General features: G+C 44.7%; 2 protein-coding genes across 2 annotated transcripts; one reads left to right on the plus strand and one right to left on the minus strand.

Moving 5' to 3' along the window:
- Positions 1–3,472: 3,472 nt before the first annotated feature.
- rfx6 (regulatory factor X, 6) lies at positions 3,473–11,192 on the minus strand. The gene is made up of 19 exons (XM_062468122.1): positions 10,726–11,192; positions 9,920–10,073; positions 9,646–9,769; positions 9,474–9,535; positions 9,178–9,255; positions 8,960–8,987; positions 8,763–8,870; positions 8,580–8,657; positions 8,374–8,487; positions 8,213–8,262; positions 7,909–8,068; positions 7,280–7,421; positions 7,066–7,175; positions 6,851–6,968; positions 5,961–6,083; positions 5,180–5,380; positions 4,306–4,860; positions 3,929–4,126; positions 3,473–3,657 (listed from the first exon to the last, which is right to left on the minus strand). The coding sequence occupies exons 1-19, from the start codon at positions 10,940–10,942 to the stop codon at positions 3,473–3,475; spliced, it is 2,805 nt and encodes a 934-aa protein (XP_062324106.1). The 5' UTR covers positions 10,943–11,192.
- A 515-nt stretch (positions 11,193–11,707) lies between these two features.
- On the plus strand, positions 11,708–19,443 carry tdrd15 (tudor domain containing 15). Its single transcript, XM_062468373.1, has 5 exons — positions 11,708–11,801; positions 12,935–12,988; positions 13,320–13,470; positions 13,869–19,260; positions 19,339–19,443. The coding sequence occupies exons 2-5, from the start codon at positions 12,957–12,959 to the stop codon at positions 19,350–19,352; spliced, it is 5,589 nt and encodes a 1,862-aa protein (XP_062324357.1). The 5' UTR covers positions 11,708–11,801; positions 12,935–12,956; the 3' UTR covers positions 19,353–19,443.
- Positions 19,444–20,086: the final 643 nt, after the last annotated feature.

Below are 20,086 nucleotides of genomic sequence, written 5' to 3' on the forward strand. Positions count from 1 at the left end.
TCAACTATCATCTTTTTAAAACAATGCCTGTGTTGTTGTGGTGGTGTAAGGTTCAGGCTCTTAGTTTTTTTGCCCCCCAAACAATTGTTTGTCGTATAGAGTCATGGATGAGTGATGGAATTTGAAGTTTATTGAGCCCTTTATACAACCCTTCGTAAATCGTTTATTTATGATTTACTGCATTCAGTTGTCTGCCTCCACATTATCTAGTTACTTGTGCAGGTCATACAATTTCTCAATCTTTAGATGAATTGTCAATGCGTTGGTACATTCATTCAAATGATTATGTAAAATTGATGCTTTCTATATGATTCATTTCTTATGTCATGTTGATCCAAATGTATTATACTGGTGCTCTGTTGAATAGTTTCACCCGCCCAAAAGTCAATAAATGCCGAAGGTTTGAACCAGTTGTCAGAATTGTAATACCCCCAACAGCGCTGATGGTACAGTTCTGTCTAACAGGTTTTCCTATGTTTACATTAACAAAAAACAAATGGAAAAAAAATAGGAGTGTCTCCTGGTTTCTTGTCTTTTCCTTTCTGTATTACAATAAAATGGTATGTTGACAAATTACAGTAAAAAATAAATAAATAACTAAGTTTCAACCCTGTCCTCTTTTTATAATTCTCCCACATACAGTAATGTGTAACCATGTTCTGTTGAAACTGACATAAAGCCATGCAATGGATAGATTTTGACCAAGTTACAGGCTTTTGCAGGCAATCCATTGCGTGTTGCAATTTGTACTAATTGTTTCGAGACATGCACTTACTGTTTTACAAATGTTGAGAATGATCCGAGACAATTACCATAGCGACAAAACAACACATAAACGCATGCCTACTTACTGTATTCTTTACTTAATTCAGTTGGTATACTGATGGTATTATTCACCATCAGTAAATAATAGTTCATATTGTTACTTATAGATTATGGAAAAGGCCTTACAATATTACATATTTAATATACCACAAGTAAAGATACTGATTTAGAATAAAGAACGTTGAATATATATTAATGGTTAATTAAAATGAACCTGATTACCGTATTACACTGTAAAAATTCAACATACTATGTACACTGTAGGCCAGCACTTAAATTGCTAATTATATTACTAGAGGTCCTTAAAAACAACATAACAAAAACAATTCGACCAAAAGTTTAATCATTACAGGCATATAGGCTCCATCCCCCATCCCTACAGAATGTACATGTGGTCTCTGGCTGTGCACCCCAACCCTGCCATGTGGAGTGGCCAGGATACATTAGGCCTATCTGCAGCTGATAGCTAGCAAAGCAGCCTATATGAGCTGTAGAGAGGGGGAAATATGAGTCTCTATTGCTGATAGCCTTGCGTCCAGTATAGAGATGGGACGCGATAAGCACAGTGAAAGAAAGGCACTTGGGAGCTGTACCTTTATATGCACATTATATATAGTATAAATACATGTCTCTCTTTATGTACATAGTACTGTATCCATCACTTTCTGTCTGAATCTGTAGCGACCTCTAGTGGTCTGACTGTAGCACTACACCCCTAAGGCTACACGTACAGGCTTATTTGGACTGGCTGCATCTGCTTGTTAGTGTTCAGCCTTGCTTCAAATATACACTGAGATCTGCCATGTACAATTCTGCAACACAAGTGAATCTCTGTGTCATAGCACTATTAGTAACTGTCTACCTTATCATAACTCAGAGAAGTCAAAAGCCAATGCAGGACTGTAACGCACCCCTGTAGACTGTTTTACCACCCATTTTCCCTTCACTTCCCTCAAACACACATTTACATACACACAGCACTCATACATCAAACCACACACCCCCCCCTCCCCCCAACACACACACACTCAGGTCTCTTGATCTTTGCTCTTGCCCAGCTCAGCCACATATGTCGTCTATCCAGCAGCCCGGCCCTAATGCAGATCTCTGGTTAAACATTGGCCCAGAGTTTGCCTTGCGCCTTCTGCTGTTGTTTCACTAAAGGCCCCGCGATTGTTTCAGGCATTATTGACTTTGTAATTAAACTATTTTAACGTGGGGATTTTGTAATCATTACATTTCCTACCATCTGTTCCAGGGTCTTCCAGCCAAATGGAGTTTGCGTATGTGTGTTTGTATGTGTGTTTCTTCATGAGTTGATAAAACGGAAGGCTGATATGCCCAAGCCGGCATTATCTGTCATTCTGCTCCTGTTGATTCATGTTGTGGACAAGCTGCCATGGTTCACTGTTGTAATCTCCAGCATCATGTCACATCCACTGTTTTTAAAGCCTGTTGTCTTGAAAGGTGTATCATTTTAGCACACAAACGCTCCAGTCAATTTGATGTAACTGATTATAGTTTCATTAGCTCCCATCTGGCTGTAGGGTAACAAAGCTCCACAACAGGATTTGAATAAAACTGTGTTCCTCCAAGGGTCTCGCTGTGCAATCAGCTCACGTCGCGAGCTGCGTTCAACGCATCCGTTAGCCAGCGCTGTTTTTAGTCAACAGTTTTATCTGACCCTATCTTCCCCCATTGTATCTCATGGAAATCAAATAACGTTTGATAAAGCTTTGATCCAGTGATTCTCCCATTGTGCTGCTGGGCGGTAATCTTTTGCCTGTCCGGTTGAGGGTCCAGTTCAACCATTACAGAACCATGTGTTTAAGGGTCTTTGACAGGAGCTCTGAATGGACAGATAAGAACCTTTCTCTTTCATCCGGTTGTTGACTGTAGACCAAACAGTTGCGAAGGCGCACAAAAGCGACGGGAAAATCCATGCCTACTACCATTATCTCTCTCCCTCTCTCCCTCTCGATCGATTAAGGTTAAAACACAAACATTCGCAACAAACCAGTTGATTAATTTATGTTGATTAGTTTAGCTTAAACAATTTATCAAGAGCAAAATGAACATGTTTAAAAGAACATCATGAAAATGAAAAGCAGCAACCAGACAGATAAATAACATTGCGCGCTGACACTCAAATGATTATCAATCAATCAGTGAAAACATTAAGACTATTTACAATGACCACATCATTCTTTAATATTGTTGTACTGTAATATTGTTGTACTGCAACTGTACTTACGAAGGTAACCTTTCTATGTGTAGAAACGTTCACCACTGGCCGACTGATCGGGGCCTGTCGTTGCCCGTCAGCAGACATGCAGGGTCCAGTCACAAACGAGGCTCGACAACATCTGACTCACTCAAGTCTTTTCCATAACAACTGACATCACATGGGAAAGTGATCAACAAAAAATATGTTGTTTTCTTTTATCATTGAGGTGTTCCAAAAATACGTATTCATCACAAACATTCAGGGCTGTTGGGTGTGGACATGTCTTCAGGCTGTCTAGAGCCAGGTGAGGGGAGACACTGTCAGTCGACAGAAGTGCTGATTCTGGGATTGATATCCAACAGTAGTCTATCGTGCAGTAGCTCTTGGTAATGGCAGTTATTCGAAGTGGCGTCCGGCCTATCACCCCTGCCCACCCCCGGCCCCTCCCCCCCCAGCCCCCAGGAACACTGTGTTGATGGGAGGCAGTGAGGACATGCCCCCTACCTCGGACGTCATGCGATGGGGAAGCAGTGCATCCTGGGAGTGGAACTGGGCGGGGCCTCCGTATATGCAAGGGGTGGAGCTTGACGTCGAGAGGGGTGGGGCTACGAAGAAAATTAAAACCCCAAAACCCTTAGAAGGCTTCATTTAATAATAATGATAATAATAACAACAACAATAATAACAATGCTCATGTCATCCAAAGCAACATCCAGGGGGATTTGAACCTGCAACCTCTTGATCTGCAGTCTAATGCTCCACCACTGAGCTGCACCCACATTTTAAGCAACACAGAAGCCACAACACTTATCCTTGACACAACTACTGCTTGCTACACCTACTCTCCTGTGTCCCCCCCCATCCCCCCAGCCTCACCGTGTGGGTGCCCCCCCATGGGGTCGGCCTCGGGGTAGTACTGCGTGGCCGTCCTCCGTCCCTGCGGGGCCAGGAGGCTGAGCGGGTCGTGCAGCTGGCCGTAGGGCGGCAGGGGGCGGAGGCTGCTCACGCTGCTGATCACAGACACGTGCTGCTCCACCAGCCGCTGGCTGTCAAGGTAACCCCCGCCGTAGTAACCTGCGCAAACACAAAGGCGCTCCTGGTGTCTCCTGTGGTTTCAAAAAGCTGTGTACATGAACTGATAAACGACTTCTAGATCATCGTAGATGATAGACTACGGATTCTATAGACTTGGCATTTCATAGATATAATAGACGTTTGCCATTATCATTTTAACAGGCCTCATAAGTTCTTACCAGAGTGTCCAGCCCCAGAGTACTGTCCCTGACACCCCACACCATTCATCCCTGCCCCTACAAAGTTGTACCCCTCCGCCTCCAGCAGCTGGACCCCCCCAGCATCCATGCCTGGGTCTGCCAGCCCAGACCCGGTATTGTATCCCTGGACAGGCCGGGGCGAGTCGTAGGACGTCACGGAGCAGCTGCTGTTGAAGTACTCTTTCCCCAGGGCCTGGTCGCTGTAGGAGGGGTAGCGGGGCTGGCTGAGGTAGGTCTGGGTCTGGGTGTGAGGGTGGGGTCTGAACCCTGCCTGGTAGCTGGAGGTGGATGGGGGGTAGTAGGCGGGGCTGCCAGGGGCCAGGCTCTGGTACTGGGAGTCTAGGTAGGCTTGGCAGGAGGGAAGGGGGGCCTGGAGGGAGGCGGAGGAGGAGCAGGAGGAGGTGGGGGGGCAGGAGGTGGGGGCTCTGGTGGCCATGGGGCCCTGGTTGATGACACTGCCCCGATGGACCAGCGCCGGTGAGATGGGAGGTGTCATTAGAGGGCCGTTGGTCTGGGAGAAGTCCATCTGTCCTCCTGAGAGAGAGACACACACAGACAGAGAGAGAGAGAGAGAGAGAGAGAGAGAGAGAGAGAGAGAGAGAGAGAGAGAGAGAGAGAGAGAGAGAGAGAGAGAGAGAGAGAGAGAGAGAGAGAGAGAGAGAGAGATTTTGAACACACTTTCCTTTCAGTGTGAGGGCTGAGTGCAATAAGTTTGATTCCGTTGTGTAATTGATTCTCCTTTATCTGATTATTGATTGTTATAATGACGAACAGACATTGTTGTTTCGAGTACTTGACTACGGACATGTGCTTACTGGAAATCAGGAACAGACAATGACAAGAGAGATCTGACCTGCGAGAGAAAAGCCGTCTGACTCCGCCCCCTGGTACACCACCATGCTGGCCAGTCCCTGCTGCTGGTTGGCTGACAGGCTCATGTAGGCATGCTCTGGCAAAGACTCGTTCTTCACTGATGGGTCACTGGTCACAGCCTTGTTCCGATTGGCCAAAAAGCAGGAACTAGGGGAGGCGGTGAATGCAGCTTTACTGGCATCTGGAAGGTAAACAACATCACAACTCTTTTTTAATTTTATGTTTTATTATTATACCTGAAGGGGGACATCATATGGGCTGAGGCTCTAACACTGGGGTTTGATTTAGTCTTGGGTCATTTCCTACATATGTTGTCAATCTCTAACTGTCCCTGTCCAATAAAGCTGCAAAAGGTTAGAAATCATACATTTCAATAACACATACATAAAACATATACCTCAGCACGCCTTAACCTCAAATCTCAACCTTTAACCATACCACACCACATCTCGCAATATCGGGATTCTCCATGACATACTGTAGTGCATTCCTTCTTGATATACGTAGGTAAATGTCTTCACAACTCTCATGCTTGCTGTACTGAGTTGCACCAAAACACTGGATCCCTATTTACTGCTATTAAATGAGCCAGATCAGAGCAAAAACAACTGTAATACACATTTGGTCTGATCAAATTAGATAATGTAACTAATCAGAACCTGGCACAATGTGTTTAAGGGGACCGATATTACAGTCCCAAATGTACTCATACTGTAAACACATTACAAATTACACCGTTTCATCCATGTGTTCATCCATACCTGCGTTCCTCATGTACTTCTCCAGGAGATTCTGCAGGTCCTGCTCCTTGTCGTTGTTGAACTGGGTCTCTATGGCCAGCAGGATGTACTCATCCAGCAGCATCCGGATGAGGTGGAAGGAGCCTGGGAGAGACACGACACCCAGTTACGGACATCATCCGCTTGGACCTCCGCAAGAGGTTCCTTAATGCTGGTCATATTCAAACAGCACTGATTTCATCTCCTTTTAATCCGATGCTCTCATCTACATTTTGGGGGTTTTACTTTCGATGTATGCAAACCCACGTCATAAAATCACACAAACAATCCATCTTAACCCAAACAGATCGGCAGGCTTTATCTTATCAGTAAGCAGGTGTGGGATTGACCTGTCTTATCAAAACAATCCCCTCGTCTGACCTCTCGCCCCTGACCTGCTGTTTTACCAAGAAGGTCGTGCTGAAACTGTTTAGTGGTGGGGGTGGATAGGAGCGTAAGGTGAGGAGAGATGGACAGAACAGGAGGTGTCAGGGGAACTGGTGTGAGAGCAGAGGCCAGTCTCTAAACAGTGAGTACACGACTGAGATAAGAGAGTTTATTTCTTGGCCGGCCGGGCCTTTATGATGGATGAGCTCATTCTGTGAGCAGACCCGCACTACCTGAGTGTGGAGTTGGATCTAAAGTGACAGGCAGGCTACCGTTTTAAACTGTGATATGGTGGGGTTTGCATCGAGAAACATGCTGAAGATGTGATGTTGTGTAATGATCTATTCTTTTAAGTTGTGTATACGGTCACATACATAGGAAATGTAACTCTACTCTTGGCTGTTACATAAAAAGATTGAGTGTACACTGTACACCTTATGTAAAGTCTCTCAAATGTGTACCCAAATGGGGGATTTCTCTCCTACCGAAGCTGGACGCGTTGTTAAGTGTCAAGTTGTGCATGACCCTCGCGCCGAAGAAGCTCCATTTCAGCAGGAAGTCCTGCGCTCTCCTCTTCACAGACCGCCCACTCTGTTTCCCCGGCTGCCGGAGAGAAGAAGAAAAAAAGGATGTGATGTCACCGTCTGAACACGAACAAACACCAAAATGAATCATCAACGACATAAGCAGCTGGTGGCACCTTGATGACCTTCTGCTCCACCACCGAGTCAAGCCACTCGATGAACGACTCCACTGTGGCATTCTTCTTCAGAAGGTCCTTCAGCTCCTGGAACACGGCTATGGAGTCATCTGGAGGACACAGTTAGACGCCTGTCATGGTTGTGTTTTGTCTGACATTTATTTCCCAGCTACACTCAAACGACAGTGTCTCAAATGTTAATGGTCGTCCTCACATTCAGAGTAGAGGTCTTGGTCTTGGTCTCCCGGGGTGACAGTGAGGAGGGCCTGCGAGCCAATACTGTTCAGGTCCACCTTGTCGATGTCCACAACCATGGAGGTCACCACATTCTGGTCAAACAGAGCCGGGCGCGCAATCTGGTGGGGACAGACAACATAAACACCTGACCTTGGAGACAACAACATAACAGTTATCGCAGCCAGTTTATAGTCACCATAACCAGCTTAGTCACCTTTACCAGTTTATTCGCTATAACCAGCTTACAGTCACCATACTGTCAAGCTAGCTGTCAACACAGCCAGCTTAAAGTCACCATAACCACCATAATCACCACAACAACGGTGGTCACCATATTCTAACTAATTCTAAACACCAAAATCCATTTGCAGTTACAATAAACATCTTACATCACCAGCCATAGTTATTATGACAAGTGAGCTCAAGTCATTATTACTATTTAATACTCACCATAACCAGTTTAAATTCACCATCACCAGCTTATACTCACCTAAGAGCTAATATTCATCAACAAACACCACTCCCAATGCACACAAGAAGTTGAATAACATTCTGTAGACAGATGCAAATCCTCATCAGCTACTGTACATGCCAACGGGTCCTAACCTGTGCCAGATGCAGGAAAGAGGTCTGTCGTTTTAGTGAAGAGACAAAGCGCCGTGCAATAGGGAGCTTCTTTGCTGCAAGGTCTTCTGGGAGGTTCTCTAATGATGTCATCACCCAGTGTTCCCAGTGCTTGGCGAAGTTACGAATGTCTGCTAGGAGACTGGAGACAACACACGTGTGAATGCACCCATGCAGAACCTGACTAACACACACACACATACGCACACACACACGCACGCCACTTCAGGCAGATTATTTGGCGTAAGGAATGCATCCCGCTTGACAAAACCATTCAACAACTTACCTCTCAGGCATCTCCTGCATGGTGGCAGGGATCAGAACATCTGTGAGCACCTGAGAAACAGAAACACACACAGATCAGTCGGATCAATCACTCGGACTCTACCAGAAGCTCAGCGGTTATACGATGCCGTTCTGCTGCGTGTCGAACGTGATCCTCCACACCTTATAGAGGATGGAATCACACACACAGAAGATGTCCACTATCACAGGGTTCTCCAGCAGCGGGAGGAGGTGATCTGGCATGCCCTGCCAGAAGTGGAGGAGAAAGTTCTGGATCTGGAGAAGACACGTCAGACAGTCAGGAAGGCAATACAACAGAAGACAGTCCCAGTCGGATGGTAAAGAGACAGGGTCTAATGTAGGGCTACCTCCTCAAAGTTGACATTGATGGCGTTGTCCAGAATGCACTGACAGTGTGTTTTGTACATCATGATCAGGGTGTCGACCTGAAGTGGACATGATTTCAAACTGATCACAATACAGTAAATCTTGGGAGATGCATCCTACTTAAGAGTTAGAACCAAAGTCTAACGATGGGGTAGGAATCAAACCTTGTCTCTGGAGATGGGACCTTGGAGAACCAGGTGCTGTGCACTGGGGAAGTCTGGGAGCAACGTCCCAGTTTTAGAACTGAGGGAATATTTCCTGGTAAACCCTCCCTGTGAAGTCAAGAAACGTTTGACCTCTTTATTGTCACTTGTTTTCAATAATAAAAATAAATGTTTATTCTTTTTTTTGTACGTCTTACCTCATTCTTGAGCTTGCTGCCTGAAAATCTGTGACACAAACAACAAAATCAGTCGAAAGTGAAGTTACTTGTAATTAGACAAGTGAATAAAAGGTAAATAATATACTCTGAGTATCAGCTTTTAATGGCCCCTAGGGACAATGTTCACACAATGGGCTGATACTGATATTTACCATCTATACTTCTACCCATGCAGAGGTGATAAAGTCTGGTCTCACCTCGTCAAGCCCTTTCCTGAGTAAACAGAGTGGTAGTAGGCACTGCTCTCCTTGATCCCAATACCATAGTAGTGATACCTGATGAACACCAAGATAGAACATGTATGTTGTATGTCGCCATGTACTGTATACATGATACTGTATCACACCCAGTAGGATTAAGCCCAAACATATCATATCCATGCAGCAGTGGATATAATGGATATTCTGAATTTGTCAAACGTCAAAGTCCCAATGATGGGAACGCAGAGCCATTTGGATCCCAATGTATCCCCCTTCACTCTCACATCTCTTACTTTGAGTGACCTCTGGTGCCTAGTCGTCTGGTGGTGAGGAGAGGAAACTTCTGGCGGATTGTCTGGTGAACACAGGAGACACAGGAACGGTCGTGTTATTATCATGTCATGTTGTGGCCGTTACCCTTTTAGACCTTTTTTTCCCCCTTTTGTGCATGACTACTTTCAGTACCTTGCCGAAGGTGGCAGCGCAGGCCGGCTCCAGCTTCTCCTTCCTGCAGAAGTCGAGGTAGTGGGCGTACAGGATGCAGCGAGGCAGACACACACCCTCACACACTATGTAGTTTTCCTCCAGCCTGCAGGGAGACACAGCCAAGTCAAATGACCCATCCTCATCAAACCCTTGGTTTAACCTCGTCAGTTCCCATGACCGGGTTGTTCCACAGACCCCCGTCTATGCGGGTGTGCGTGGGTGTGTTAAGGGAGTAGGGAGAATGATTGTGTACCATTGCAGGGTGAGCTGTGTCTGTTTCTTCTTGTCCTTAATGACCTGCGTGATGCTCTTCCTGGCAGAGCTTTGCTTGAAGGGATGGTCCTGGGAATATTCCAGAAGCTCCTGCTCCTCCTCGGACGACGGAGTCTCGTTGCTGTCCTCTGCTTCTGAGGGGAAATACATTAGAGAGGCTTCTACAGGAGTGTTCTACCACAGCAGACACAGTCGTATGAGAAGCTCTGTACTCTGCTTTTCATTGGTGTCTTACATGATGGAACAGTAAAGACAGGAACCATCTTGAACAGTTTCTGCGCATAACTGGCATGGCATTCAAACTAGCAACAGTTTGGCTGCCCACTGAAGGCTTGTGTATGTGCAGAAGTAACAGTCATGAGGTAAGGCTATTTGTTTGTCATGGGTAGCAGCAGGGTCTGTTTCCACTTGAGTGGCTGGGCAAATGAACCAAGGCAGTTTCCAACACATACCACCCAGACTAAGAAACAGTGAAGGCCCACTATTTTGCTTTGAACTAAAGTCAAATACAAAACAAAGATTGTAAACAATAACCTCTAGAAAAAGCAACACATTTGTATCTAAACTAAATACAATTGTATTTTCGAACACACATACCTGTAAGTGCACTTGTAAGTGCCATATGGCTTTAAATTAGTATACTTGTAACCTATCCCAAAACTAAACGTTAGTTTAGACGACATACTGTAGGCTAAATAGGCTGTTCAATTAAGCTACAGACAATACTGTACGAGAAAAGTACGGATTTTTTATGTTCTATTGTTAAAGACAATTTCCATTCATCACCTGATTTAATTCCTGAATCATCCTCTTCGTCGAACTTTGAGAGCGTGTGTCCATGGAAAACACGCAGTAATTTCTCGTCCAGCAAGCTTCCATTGATGCCCTGTGAGGAGCTGCAGAACTTCTTACTTGCCGGAGGGCTAATGTGAAGGAAAGTTCCGTCTCTGACTGGACTGTCCATGTTCCGTTTCATTGGCATGTTTGATGAAACATAACACATTGGTAGAAATACTAAGAGTAATAAGAGGAATACATATCACACATTTGATATTGTTGAGACTTGGAGGCCAAGCTCAGAATTATGTCTACCAAAATGTATTTGTTCCATTTGTATCCTCTCAAAGACCCTGAAGACGGTGAGAAACAAAAATATAATTTCCATTCCATTCACCCATTTGCCATGGGAATAAGAAAATGAAAAAATATTATCCAATGATGTAAGAGGAAGCACACTAAAATTAAATGTTTTGCAGGGCAATCTGCCCGGACCTCCCAATGCCACTCTGATGGAGGCTGGTTGCCTTCTTCTAATTAAACCTGTGCCAAACCTATAGGACCACGTCACTTTCTGATTGCCCCGGGATTCATTTATCATATTTACCGAGGACGGGGAGTAGGTCTACCGGGTAATGATTAACTAAAAAACCATCATCTCTGTGTTTAGAGTGCTGCTCTGCACTGGGTTTAATGCGGCTCTCAGTGCGTCTTTGAATCAATCATAAACTGAGTTTGCCTCGCAGAAATTGAAAACGTAATATTATATTTAGACCTATATGAATTAGGCTACGTAACTTTGAGTCCCTGTACGCTTCTAGAGCCGAGCAATATATCCAATCAAACTTGAAATAAAATCTCTCAGATAGCATACAAGAACTCATATTCACAAGAAAATCAATTTGTTGACACAAATGGTGCACATTTCGACGTAGGCTTATTAACATCGCTCCATAAGTCGCAGGAAATGAAATCAGATGTTCTAGTTCTTTTAACAATTCAGCCAACCACAAGACAATAGACACAGCTGCTAAAGCACCGTCCGATAAAACCTCCTTTTTGTTTCTGATAACAGTTCTCACGAAGTAAGTTAACACAATGTTATATAACAGTTTATTTTGTATATGCAATTCATTTTCCACACAGTCAGACATCTTGAATCTTGATAGAAAGGTTCACAGCTCGAAAACTACATACGGCTAACAAATCATACACAGAAGTAGCCTACTGTAGCTAGCTAGCTAAGTTATCGAGCATAGCTAAACAAATGACTGGTAATTTTAACTATTAAATATTGTTTAAATTACATGTAAGAAATGGTGTACGAACGAAAATTGGATAGTCGTATCCCCATATCAATGTGAAATATCAATTTAGTTAGATTACCTCGCAGGCAAGTAGCCCATGCTCAGCAACATGTGCCACGTGACATCGCACGAAGGAAATTTGCTTCAGGCTTTGTGCTAATAACCAAGTAAACTTGAGTTGTCCTTAGAACCGCTAGCTAGAGTGTTTACCACGCCGGTAGGCCGCCTTTCTTAAAGCATCTTGGAACATTGTATTGCAGGATTTGTTTCCATTTAGCCAGTAGAGCATTAGAGGTCAGGGTTAGACGGTGGACCGTTAGGTGTGGCTCACAGATGGCGTAGAAAATATCCCCAATGTTTGGGGAAGGCTCTTTACTATTTCTGTTTGACAATAGTCCCATGTTCAAAAGTCCATACAGACATGTTTGAGTTAAATGTTGAAGAACTTGCATGGCCCGCATACCTGAACACAATCAAACATTGGAATAAATTCTAACATGTGAGCCAAGTCTAATCAGTGCCCGACCTTACTAATGCTCTGCGGTAAGGCAGCTAAGTTCCATGCTAATGCCCATGATTTTGGAATGAGTGGTTGGACCTGAAGGCGGCCACATGAGCAGGTGTCTACACACATTTGGTCATATATGGTATAATTTACACAAGCTATTATGTAAATGTTTAATAGAAGTGTACAGTACACTTGATGTATCATATATTATAATACATAGGGGGTCAGATGGCTGAATGGTTAGGGAATCGGGCTAGTAATCATAAGGTTGCCGGTTCAATTCCCCGGCTGTGAAAAATGACGTTGTGTCCCTGTACTTACTGTAAGTCACTCTGGATAAGAGCGTCTGCTAAATGACAAAATGTAAAATGTAATTATAAAGTTATTGTCATCTTCCCCTCAGGAATGCTCCACTCTCAACAGCCATGTTGTCTAGGCTGGCTTTAGATAAGAAAAAGTAAGTATTACCAAAACAACAGCCCTGTATTTCTTTTGTAACCTGAATTTTGGGGAATTAATCAAAATTAATGTGGACACAGGGTACTGTATTTTGCATGTCATATGCCAACATAATCAGTAATAGTTTGATTAAAGAGTCCATTCAGATTTTGCTTTTCATTTCATTCCATACATGTTAAACAGTAGCTACAGTATGTGACATTGTAGTTGTTATACACATAGAGCTTGAGTAAGTACGAAAAAGAGAGCTTTCAAAAGCTGCTTAAAACTAGCAGAGAAGATTATTATGGTTTTTGGAATCCAGAATAATGCACTTTTGTTTATACCAGACCTGTACAAGAAATAGGCCTCCCTGCACCATGTGCCTTGTGGCCAGTGGACCTGAAACTGACCCATGTGGACTGCAACCCAGATACAACACTCGTGCACTTCCAGGGCCAGTACCTCACCATCTCTGAACTGGATTACAACATCCTGCAGGTCAGTTATGGGCTGATTTTGTGTCAGGAAATAAACTAACTATTAGTCCACAACAGTTGCATCAAACCATATGTTAAGCAATTGTATTACTTAACCCTTGTGCTGCCTTCGGGTCACATGACCCAAAGGTTCATAACAAACCATCATTGTGTTTACCCAATTTTACCCAATACAAAAACAAATAAAAATTATTTTCTTTTAACCTTTGCAATGTCTGAGGCAGCCCAACGGTTAAAAGAAAATGCTTCACTTTGTTTTTGTATGCGGTAAATTTGTCGCAATACGACGGTGGGTCACAATGACTGATGGGTAAGAATGACCCGAAGATAACACAAGGGTTAATTGAAGGCTTCCTGAGGCTCAAAAGTTGTCCTTAACTGGCCCCACCTCTGTTGCAGCTGGAGATACAGAATGCCCAGAAGACAAGAGGGGTGGGGGAGATGGGAGAGTTGTGTCTGGTGGAGGATGTCCTGTCTGACCGCTGGTACAGGGGACGGGTCCAGAACAAACAGGAAGACATGTTTGACGTGTTCCTAATAGACCATGGAAATGTCCTGAGTGTTGACAAGAGCCACTTGGCTTTAGGATCAGATGAGATATTCATGCTTCCACCTAAGATAGTATGTGGCTTCTTTGCAAACGTGTTGCCACTGAGAGAAAACTGGGATGATCAATCTGAGGGGTACTTCTCCTCATTGGTAGGAAGCAGTGTGAAAGGATACATTCAGGCCCTGTTGCCACATAAAGTCCTTATACTAGAAGCCCCTGACATCAACAAGCATCTAAAACAAATGGGCTTTGGAAAACACGTTGACACAGACACATTCCTGCTTCTGGTGGAGATATTGACGGAGGTCCCCCTAAAACAGAGCAGGGAACCTGTCCCTGACCTTCTAATAGACAAGCCTAGTGGACAGGAATTCTCTTTTAAGCCATCCAGCTTGCAAGGCTTTGAAGACATCCTGTCTTTCTGTGGTCCCAAGCTAACAGCTGGCAAGAAAGTGAAGGTGAGAATCACTGCTGCCGTGAGTCCTAGTACGTTTTATTGTCAAATGACAAGCATGGCAAAAGATCTTCAGGTGATGTCAGAGGAGCTAGCGGTGAGCTGTGAGAACAAGAGCAAAGACTCCACGCAGAAAACCTTGGATAACTTGGGTTTGCTCTGCTCAGTCAGGGGAAAGGATGAGAAGTGGCACAGAGGGTTCGTGCAGTTCCTCCCCGTCAACTCTCGAGTCCGAGTCTTGTTTGTCGATTACGGGTTTTGTGAGTCTGTCAAAGTGGAGCATGTGCTTCAGCTCCCGAGTCGCTTTCTCTCCACGCCTATCGTGGCTTTCCCTTGCGCTCTCTCCTGCCTGGGGGAAGACAATGAGGCGGTGAAGACGGAGCAGCTGAGTTTGCTCAAGAAAGGACTGCTAGGTGAAGAACTGGAGGCCCATATTGACAGTTTTGATGAGGAAAATCATATATTTTCTGTCACGATGTTCAGCACTGAGGGTGACATCATTACACAGGAAGAGCCAGTGCAGGATGTTATTGACCTTCAAAACAGCTACATGTACTTTGAGAGCACGTTAATGGATATGTTGGATGACTCGGTCCAGGCTGAGGAGATGACAGAGGACATTGTTTTTGAAGGTTACGTGGAACACGTCCTCAACCCCAGTCAGTTCTGGATGAGAACTGAAAAACGCAACACTGACTTCGAAGCAATGATGGACTGCCTGGACAAACACTTCAGCCAGATTCAATTGGGTGAGGATATTCTGGCGAATCCGGTGCCTGGTACTATTTGCTGTGCCATGTATGAGAAGGATATGCACTATTATAGAGCAATAGTGACAGACACTCTGAAACATGGGGCCGAAGTATTTTTTATGGACTTCGGTAATACTGAGAAAGTACCACACATGTTGTTGAAGATCATCCCTGAGAAGCTTGCCAGTGTGCCAGCTTTTGCCTTCAGTTGCTCACTAGTAAATGTCATGCCTATCGACGATGACCTGTGGACCACCACAACCACAAACTACTTTCGATGTGCAGCAAGGAACAAGGCTCTCCTGGTCCATGTTGTTCACGTCCAGAAGGACAGGTTTGTTGTCGACCTCTTTGAGATAGGCACTCAAAACAACACAAGCATCTCAGAGCTCCTAACCAGGACAAATCATGCAACATTCTGGAAGTACACTCCCTCTGGGCCTGCCGTATCAGCGGTCATATCAAAGAAGAGCAACGGGAAACTCAAGTTAAGAAAAACTGAACCAGTCCAGGGAAAGGAAGTAAGTGGTACTACCACGCGGGATATTTGTGCAGAGTCAGCTCAGGTCACAGTCACTAATAGAGCTGAAAAGAAGAACTCTACTTTAGTTTTCAAAAAACTGACATTGCGGCCCGGAAGTGAGCTAGCAGTCTGCTGCTCTCACATCAAATCTCCTTCAGATTTCTGGTGTCAGATCAAGTGCAAGATACCTGTCCTGGACAGACTAATGAACGAGCTCCAGCAAGTTTACGAGACACGCGCAACTCCTCTGCAGTCAGGTGACTCCTGCTGTATGGTCAAGTGTAAACGTGATGGAAGGTGGTACAGGGCCTGTATCATTGGAAAGTCAAAGAAGGATGACTATGAAGTTATCTGTGTGGACTATGGCATCACGGTGAGAGAAAAAGTGCATCTTCTACAAGCTATATTGCCAAAGCACTTAGAGATTGAAGGTCAGGCTTTTAGATGCAGCCTATATAACCTCATTGAGCCTGCTGATGCTGACAGTGAAAACTGGCATCCAGAAGCACAGGTCTTACTGAAGGACTTTATACAAGACCAGTCGCTGATGTGTAGCATCAGATCTCAACTCTATGTGAAAAACCACGGCTTGTACAACGTTGTCGACCTCCTCAACGGTAATCACAGTGCAGCTGAGACCCTTGTGGAACGAGGTCTGGCCCGAGAAGTGAAAACCTCGGTAAAGCTTGCTCAAGAAGTCGTCCCATACTCTTTTGTGCACTCCTCGTTCAACCTGAACACGGGTAGTGTCGAACAGGTTTATACGACTCATTTGGTTAGTCCCTGGGAGATGTACTGCCAGCTAGACAGGAACACAGACATCATAGAAGACCTGATGGAGAGAGTTTCAAAAGAAAGTGAAAAGATGCAAAGTGACAAAACAAGAGCTGTGAACTGCAAGCTATGCCTTGCGAAATACTATGGTGATGGCCGATGGTACAGAGGTGTGGTTCGGCCTGTCCCCCAGTCCAGTCTCCTCAACGTTTTTTTCGTGGACTATGGAAACAGAAATATGGTTGAGAAAAGCAACATCATATCTATCTCCAGTGAGTCAACTGATTTGCTGTTCACACCGATGCAGGCCCTGAGATGCAGCCTTGCTCATATTCCAAAGGAGGAAGACTTTATCGTGGTCCATCAGTGGCTGGAGAAATCGGTTCTCAACCAACCACTACGAGCTGTAGTGGTTGGAAAGGCTGAGGATGGGACCTTTGAAATCGATCTGTTTGATGGCGATGTTCACATTAACGAGAAAGTCAAGGAACTCATTGCCAGTCAAGTACCAAAATCAGAGAAAAAGGTTGTTTGCCTCAAAACAGACAGCACTCCGAAAAAAAATTATGGAAAGAACCAGAAGACACCAACAAAGAAAGCTATGTGCCATAAGCGCCAATGTGAGAAGAAGAAATCTTCACCATATTCCAAATCGACCGCCTCAAACTGTTCAGATAGAAAGCAGAAACCGCGGGGTACAGAAGGGTCGTGTTTGAAGTCTGAGAACAGTCCCAGAGGAGATCAGCATGATGCAAACAGTCCATCCAAAAAGCCTCTACACACCATTGAATTTCCCACACTATCAAGTCTACCCAAGGATAAAATTACAGCAGGATTCAGGGGCCCTGGATTTATTTCTCACGCCAATCACGTCAGAAGCTTCTTCATCCAAATGCAGGATGATGAACCATCCATACTGAAAATGGGGGAAGATATTAACTCTGAGCTGTTAAAGGACACCTTGAAGAACAATTCAGTGGAGTTAAAAATCAATGACTTAGTGGTGGCAGAGTATGAGGAGGACGGGGCTCTCTATAGGGCTGTAGTAAAGGACTTTGAGGCTAATAGTCAGTACAAATTGGAGTTTGTAGATTATGGAAACACAGCTGTGATGGGGAAAGAAAAAACATACTGCATGATAAGTGCCTGGCTGTCTCAGCCTCGACTAAGCATTCCTTGCTCACTGCTAGACGCTAGGTGTTTTGACAGTGACGCGTTGTTCATGGACACGGTTATGGGAAAACCTCTCATGGTTGAGTTTGTAAGTTGCTTTGGAGTTCAGTGGGAGGTCAATATCGAGATCATGGGACAGGTAGACAAACCAACACTTGCGGTGTGGCCTGAAGCTGTAAGCAGCAAAGTGAGCCAGTCAAATGATGAGCTGCTTGCTGTCACAGACGAAAATAAACCTCCCTGTCACCTAAGCCCATCACCTGTCACCAAGAGGCCATCCACGGAAAGGTTCACGTTTTCAGCCAGCGGTGAGAAAATTGTGTTCAAAGTGTGTCATAGAGCTTATGCTACCGAGAGATTAAGGAAGACAAGAAGACAACGCCACAACAGAAAAGCTAAGACCTCTAAGTCTGACAGAGGGACTGTTTCAGAGGGAGTCTCCTCTAAGACTGACAGAGGGACTGTTTCAGAGGGAGTCTCCTCTAAGACTGACAGAGGGACTGTTTCAGAGGGAGTCTCCTCTAAGACTGACACTGTTTCAGAGGGAGTCTCTAAGACTGACAGACAGACCGTCTCAGAGGGTGTCTCCTCTAAGACTGACAGACAGACTGTTTCAGAGGGAGTCTCCTTTAAGACTGACAGCAGCCCCCTCCAGAGGCTGTTTCTGGCCCCCGTAAACACAGACCAGACCTACTCTGGCTTTGCTGCTGCTGTGACGACTCCCTACGATTTCTACATTGTCCTGGAGGATCTTCTGCTCATCATGAACGCTGTATCCACCATCCTGGAGGAACTCCCATCAGAGCTACCCTCTCTGCCCGAGGCTGACCTCAACCCCCTGACCTGCTGCCTGGTCCGATGCGATACCAAGTGGTGCCGGGCAGAGGTGGTGCACACAGACAGAGCTACCACAGTGGTTGTCAACCTAGTGGACTACGGTCACTGTGTGGATACCCCGTACCAAGAGCACTCTATGCTGAAAAGGCTGCCTGAGCAACTGACCAGACTGCCCAAGGTCACATACCCCTGTGCCTTGAGGGGTGTGAGACCAGCTACAGGCGAGTGGACCGACCAGGCCGCTCTGTTCTTTCAGGAATCCATCTGCCAGCGGAACCTCGAGATCCACTTTAGGCAGTTGATCTCAGAAGAACGATTGGAGGTTGACCTAGTGACGGACGGGACCTACATTGCCAAGGAGCTGGTGGACGCAGGCCATGCCTCCTACATCGATACCATGCTGGGGCTCCGGTTCCAAGAGCGAAGCCCCATCAAAACCCCACCTGGACTGGGAAGAGCTGAAGGCAGAGTTGCCCCTGATCAAAGATCAGCCCTGGACCGACCTGAGAGCCTGCTGAATACATCAGAAGTGTACACATATGATGCTGAGGAGTCAACCAGGACAAACGAGCTGCTAAGCATCATGGATGGAAGTTGTAACGCAGAGGGCTGTCCATCAAGTGCCAAGACAACACCTGAAGAATCACAGTCTTGCACACTCACTGAAACCCTGAAAGATGACCAAGCAGAAAGGATGAGATTCCCAAGCTTGTCTGAGACACGGCAATGTGAGTAGTTTACATCAAATTACATTTGTCTTATGTGAGCAACAGATGTCTTTTATTAAAATATGGGTATTTCCACAGGTTCCCTTATGTAAAGACTGAGCCGGAAACTGAAGACCCCCTCTTGACTTCACCTGTAATGATTACTGACCATTGATACTATGCTTTTAAAAACATGTAAATCTAAAGTGAGCTGTGAAGAATGCTGCTTCATATAAACAAAAATACTTGATTTTCTTATATGACCATGTCTTAATATGTGACTAGCTACCAAGCCTATATATCCTTTATTTTTTACAAAGCATGGTATAAAGATGTGCATGTGCAGCAAAATCCCTACTTCTAAAAGTTCTTCCCCCATTCAATTTTTCTTTTTTTTTTATGTATCAAGAGCAATTGGCTCTTCACTCATGAACATTTTAATTTCTCCTTTGTCAAAATCAAGTTGTGGTCTGTAATTAATATCTTAATTATTCTACCCATGCTTGTATTTATCATTGGGCCACGTTTGTAACATATTCTATGTCATCTAAATTAAGATGCATGGAGTATGAAGCATCTTGAGTAGTATGAAAAATGTGTACCTCATTCATTGAGAGGCTTTGAGATGCATCTTAATACGTTCATTTGCACTCAAATGGTAGTGATGAAGTAACATATTATCTGGAAACTTGGCACTTCAAAATGGTTCACATGGTTTGATCTGAATAATTGTTTTATTGTAGGGGAAAAGTTGTACTTTACCAAGGGTATATGGAAGATACTGTACTACAATATTGATGTGTTCGTTAGAAACCATTCACATTTTGATTGTTACATGGTTACAAGG

The sequence above is a fragment of the Osmerus eperlanus genome, chromosome 8 (genome assembly GCF_963692335.1).
Source record: "Osmerus eperlanus chromosome 8, fOsmEpe2.1, whole genome shotgun sequence".
Lineage (NCBI taxonomy): Eukaryota > Metazoa > Chordata > Actinopteri > Osmeriformes > Osmeridae > Osmerus > Osmerus eperlanus.

Excerpts from the sequence above, each read along its gene's own strand:
- rfx6 (XM_062468122.1), bottom strand. The coding sequence starts at position 10,942 with ATGTGTTATGTTTCATCAAACATGCCAATGAAACGGAACATGGACAGT. Across the intron at positions 9,770-9,919 it reads ACACAGCTCACCCTGCAATG|GCTGGAGGAAAACTACATAG; the intron begins GTACACAATCAT and ends GTCTCCCTGCAG. Across the intron at positions 3,658-3,928 it reads CATGGGGGGGCACCCACACG|CCCCACCCCTCTCGACGTCA; the intron begins GTGAGGCTGGGG and ends TTTTCTTCGTAG.
- tdrd15 (XM_062468373.1), top strand. The coding sequence starts at position 12,957 with ATGTTGTCTAGGCTGGCTTTAGATAAGAAAAA. Across the intron at positions 12,989-13,319 it reads CTGGCTTTAGATAAGAAAAA|ACCTGTACAAGAAATAGGCC; the intron begins GTAAGTATTACC and ends TGTTTATACCAG. Across the intron at positions 13,471-13,868 it reads TGGATTACAACATCCTGCAG|CTGGAGATACAGAATGCCCA; the intron begins GTCAGTTATGGG and ends CCTCTGTTGCAG.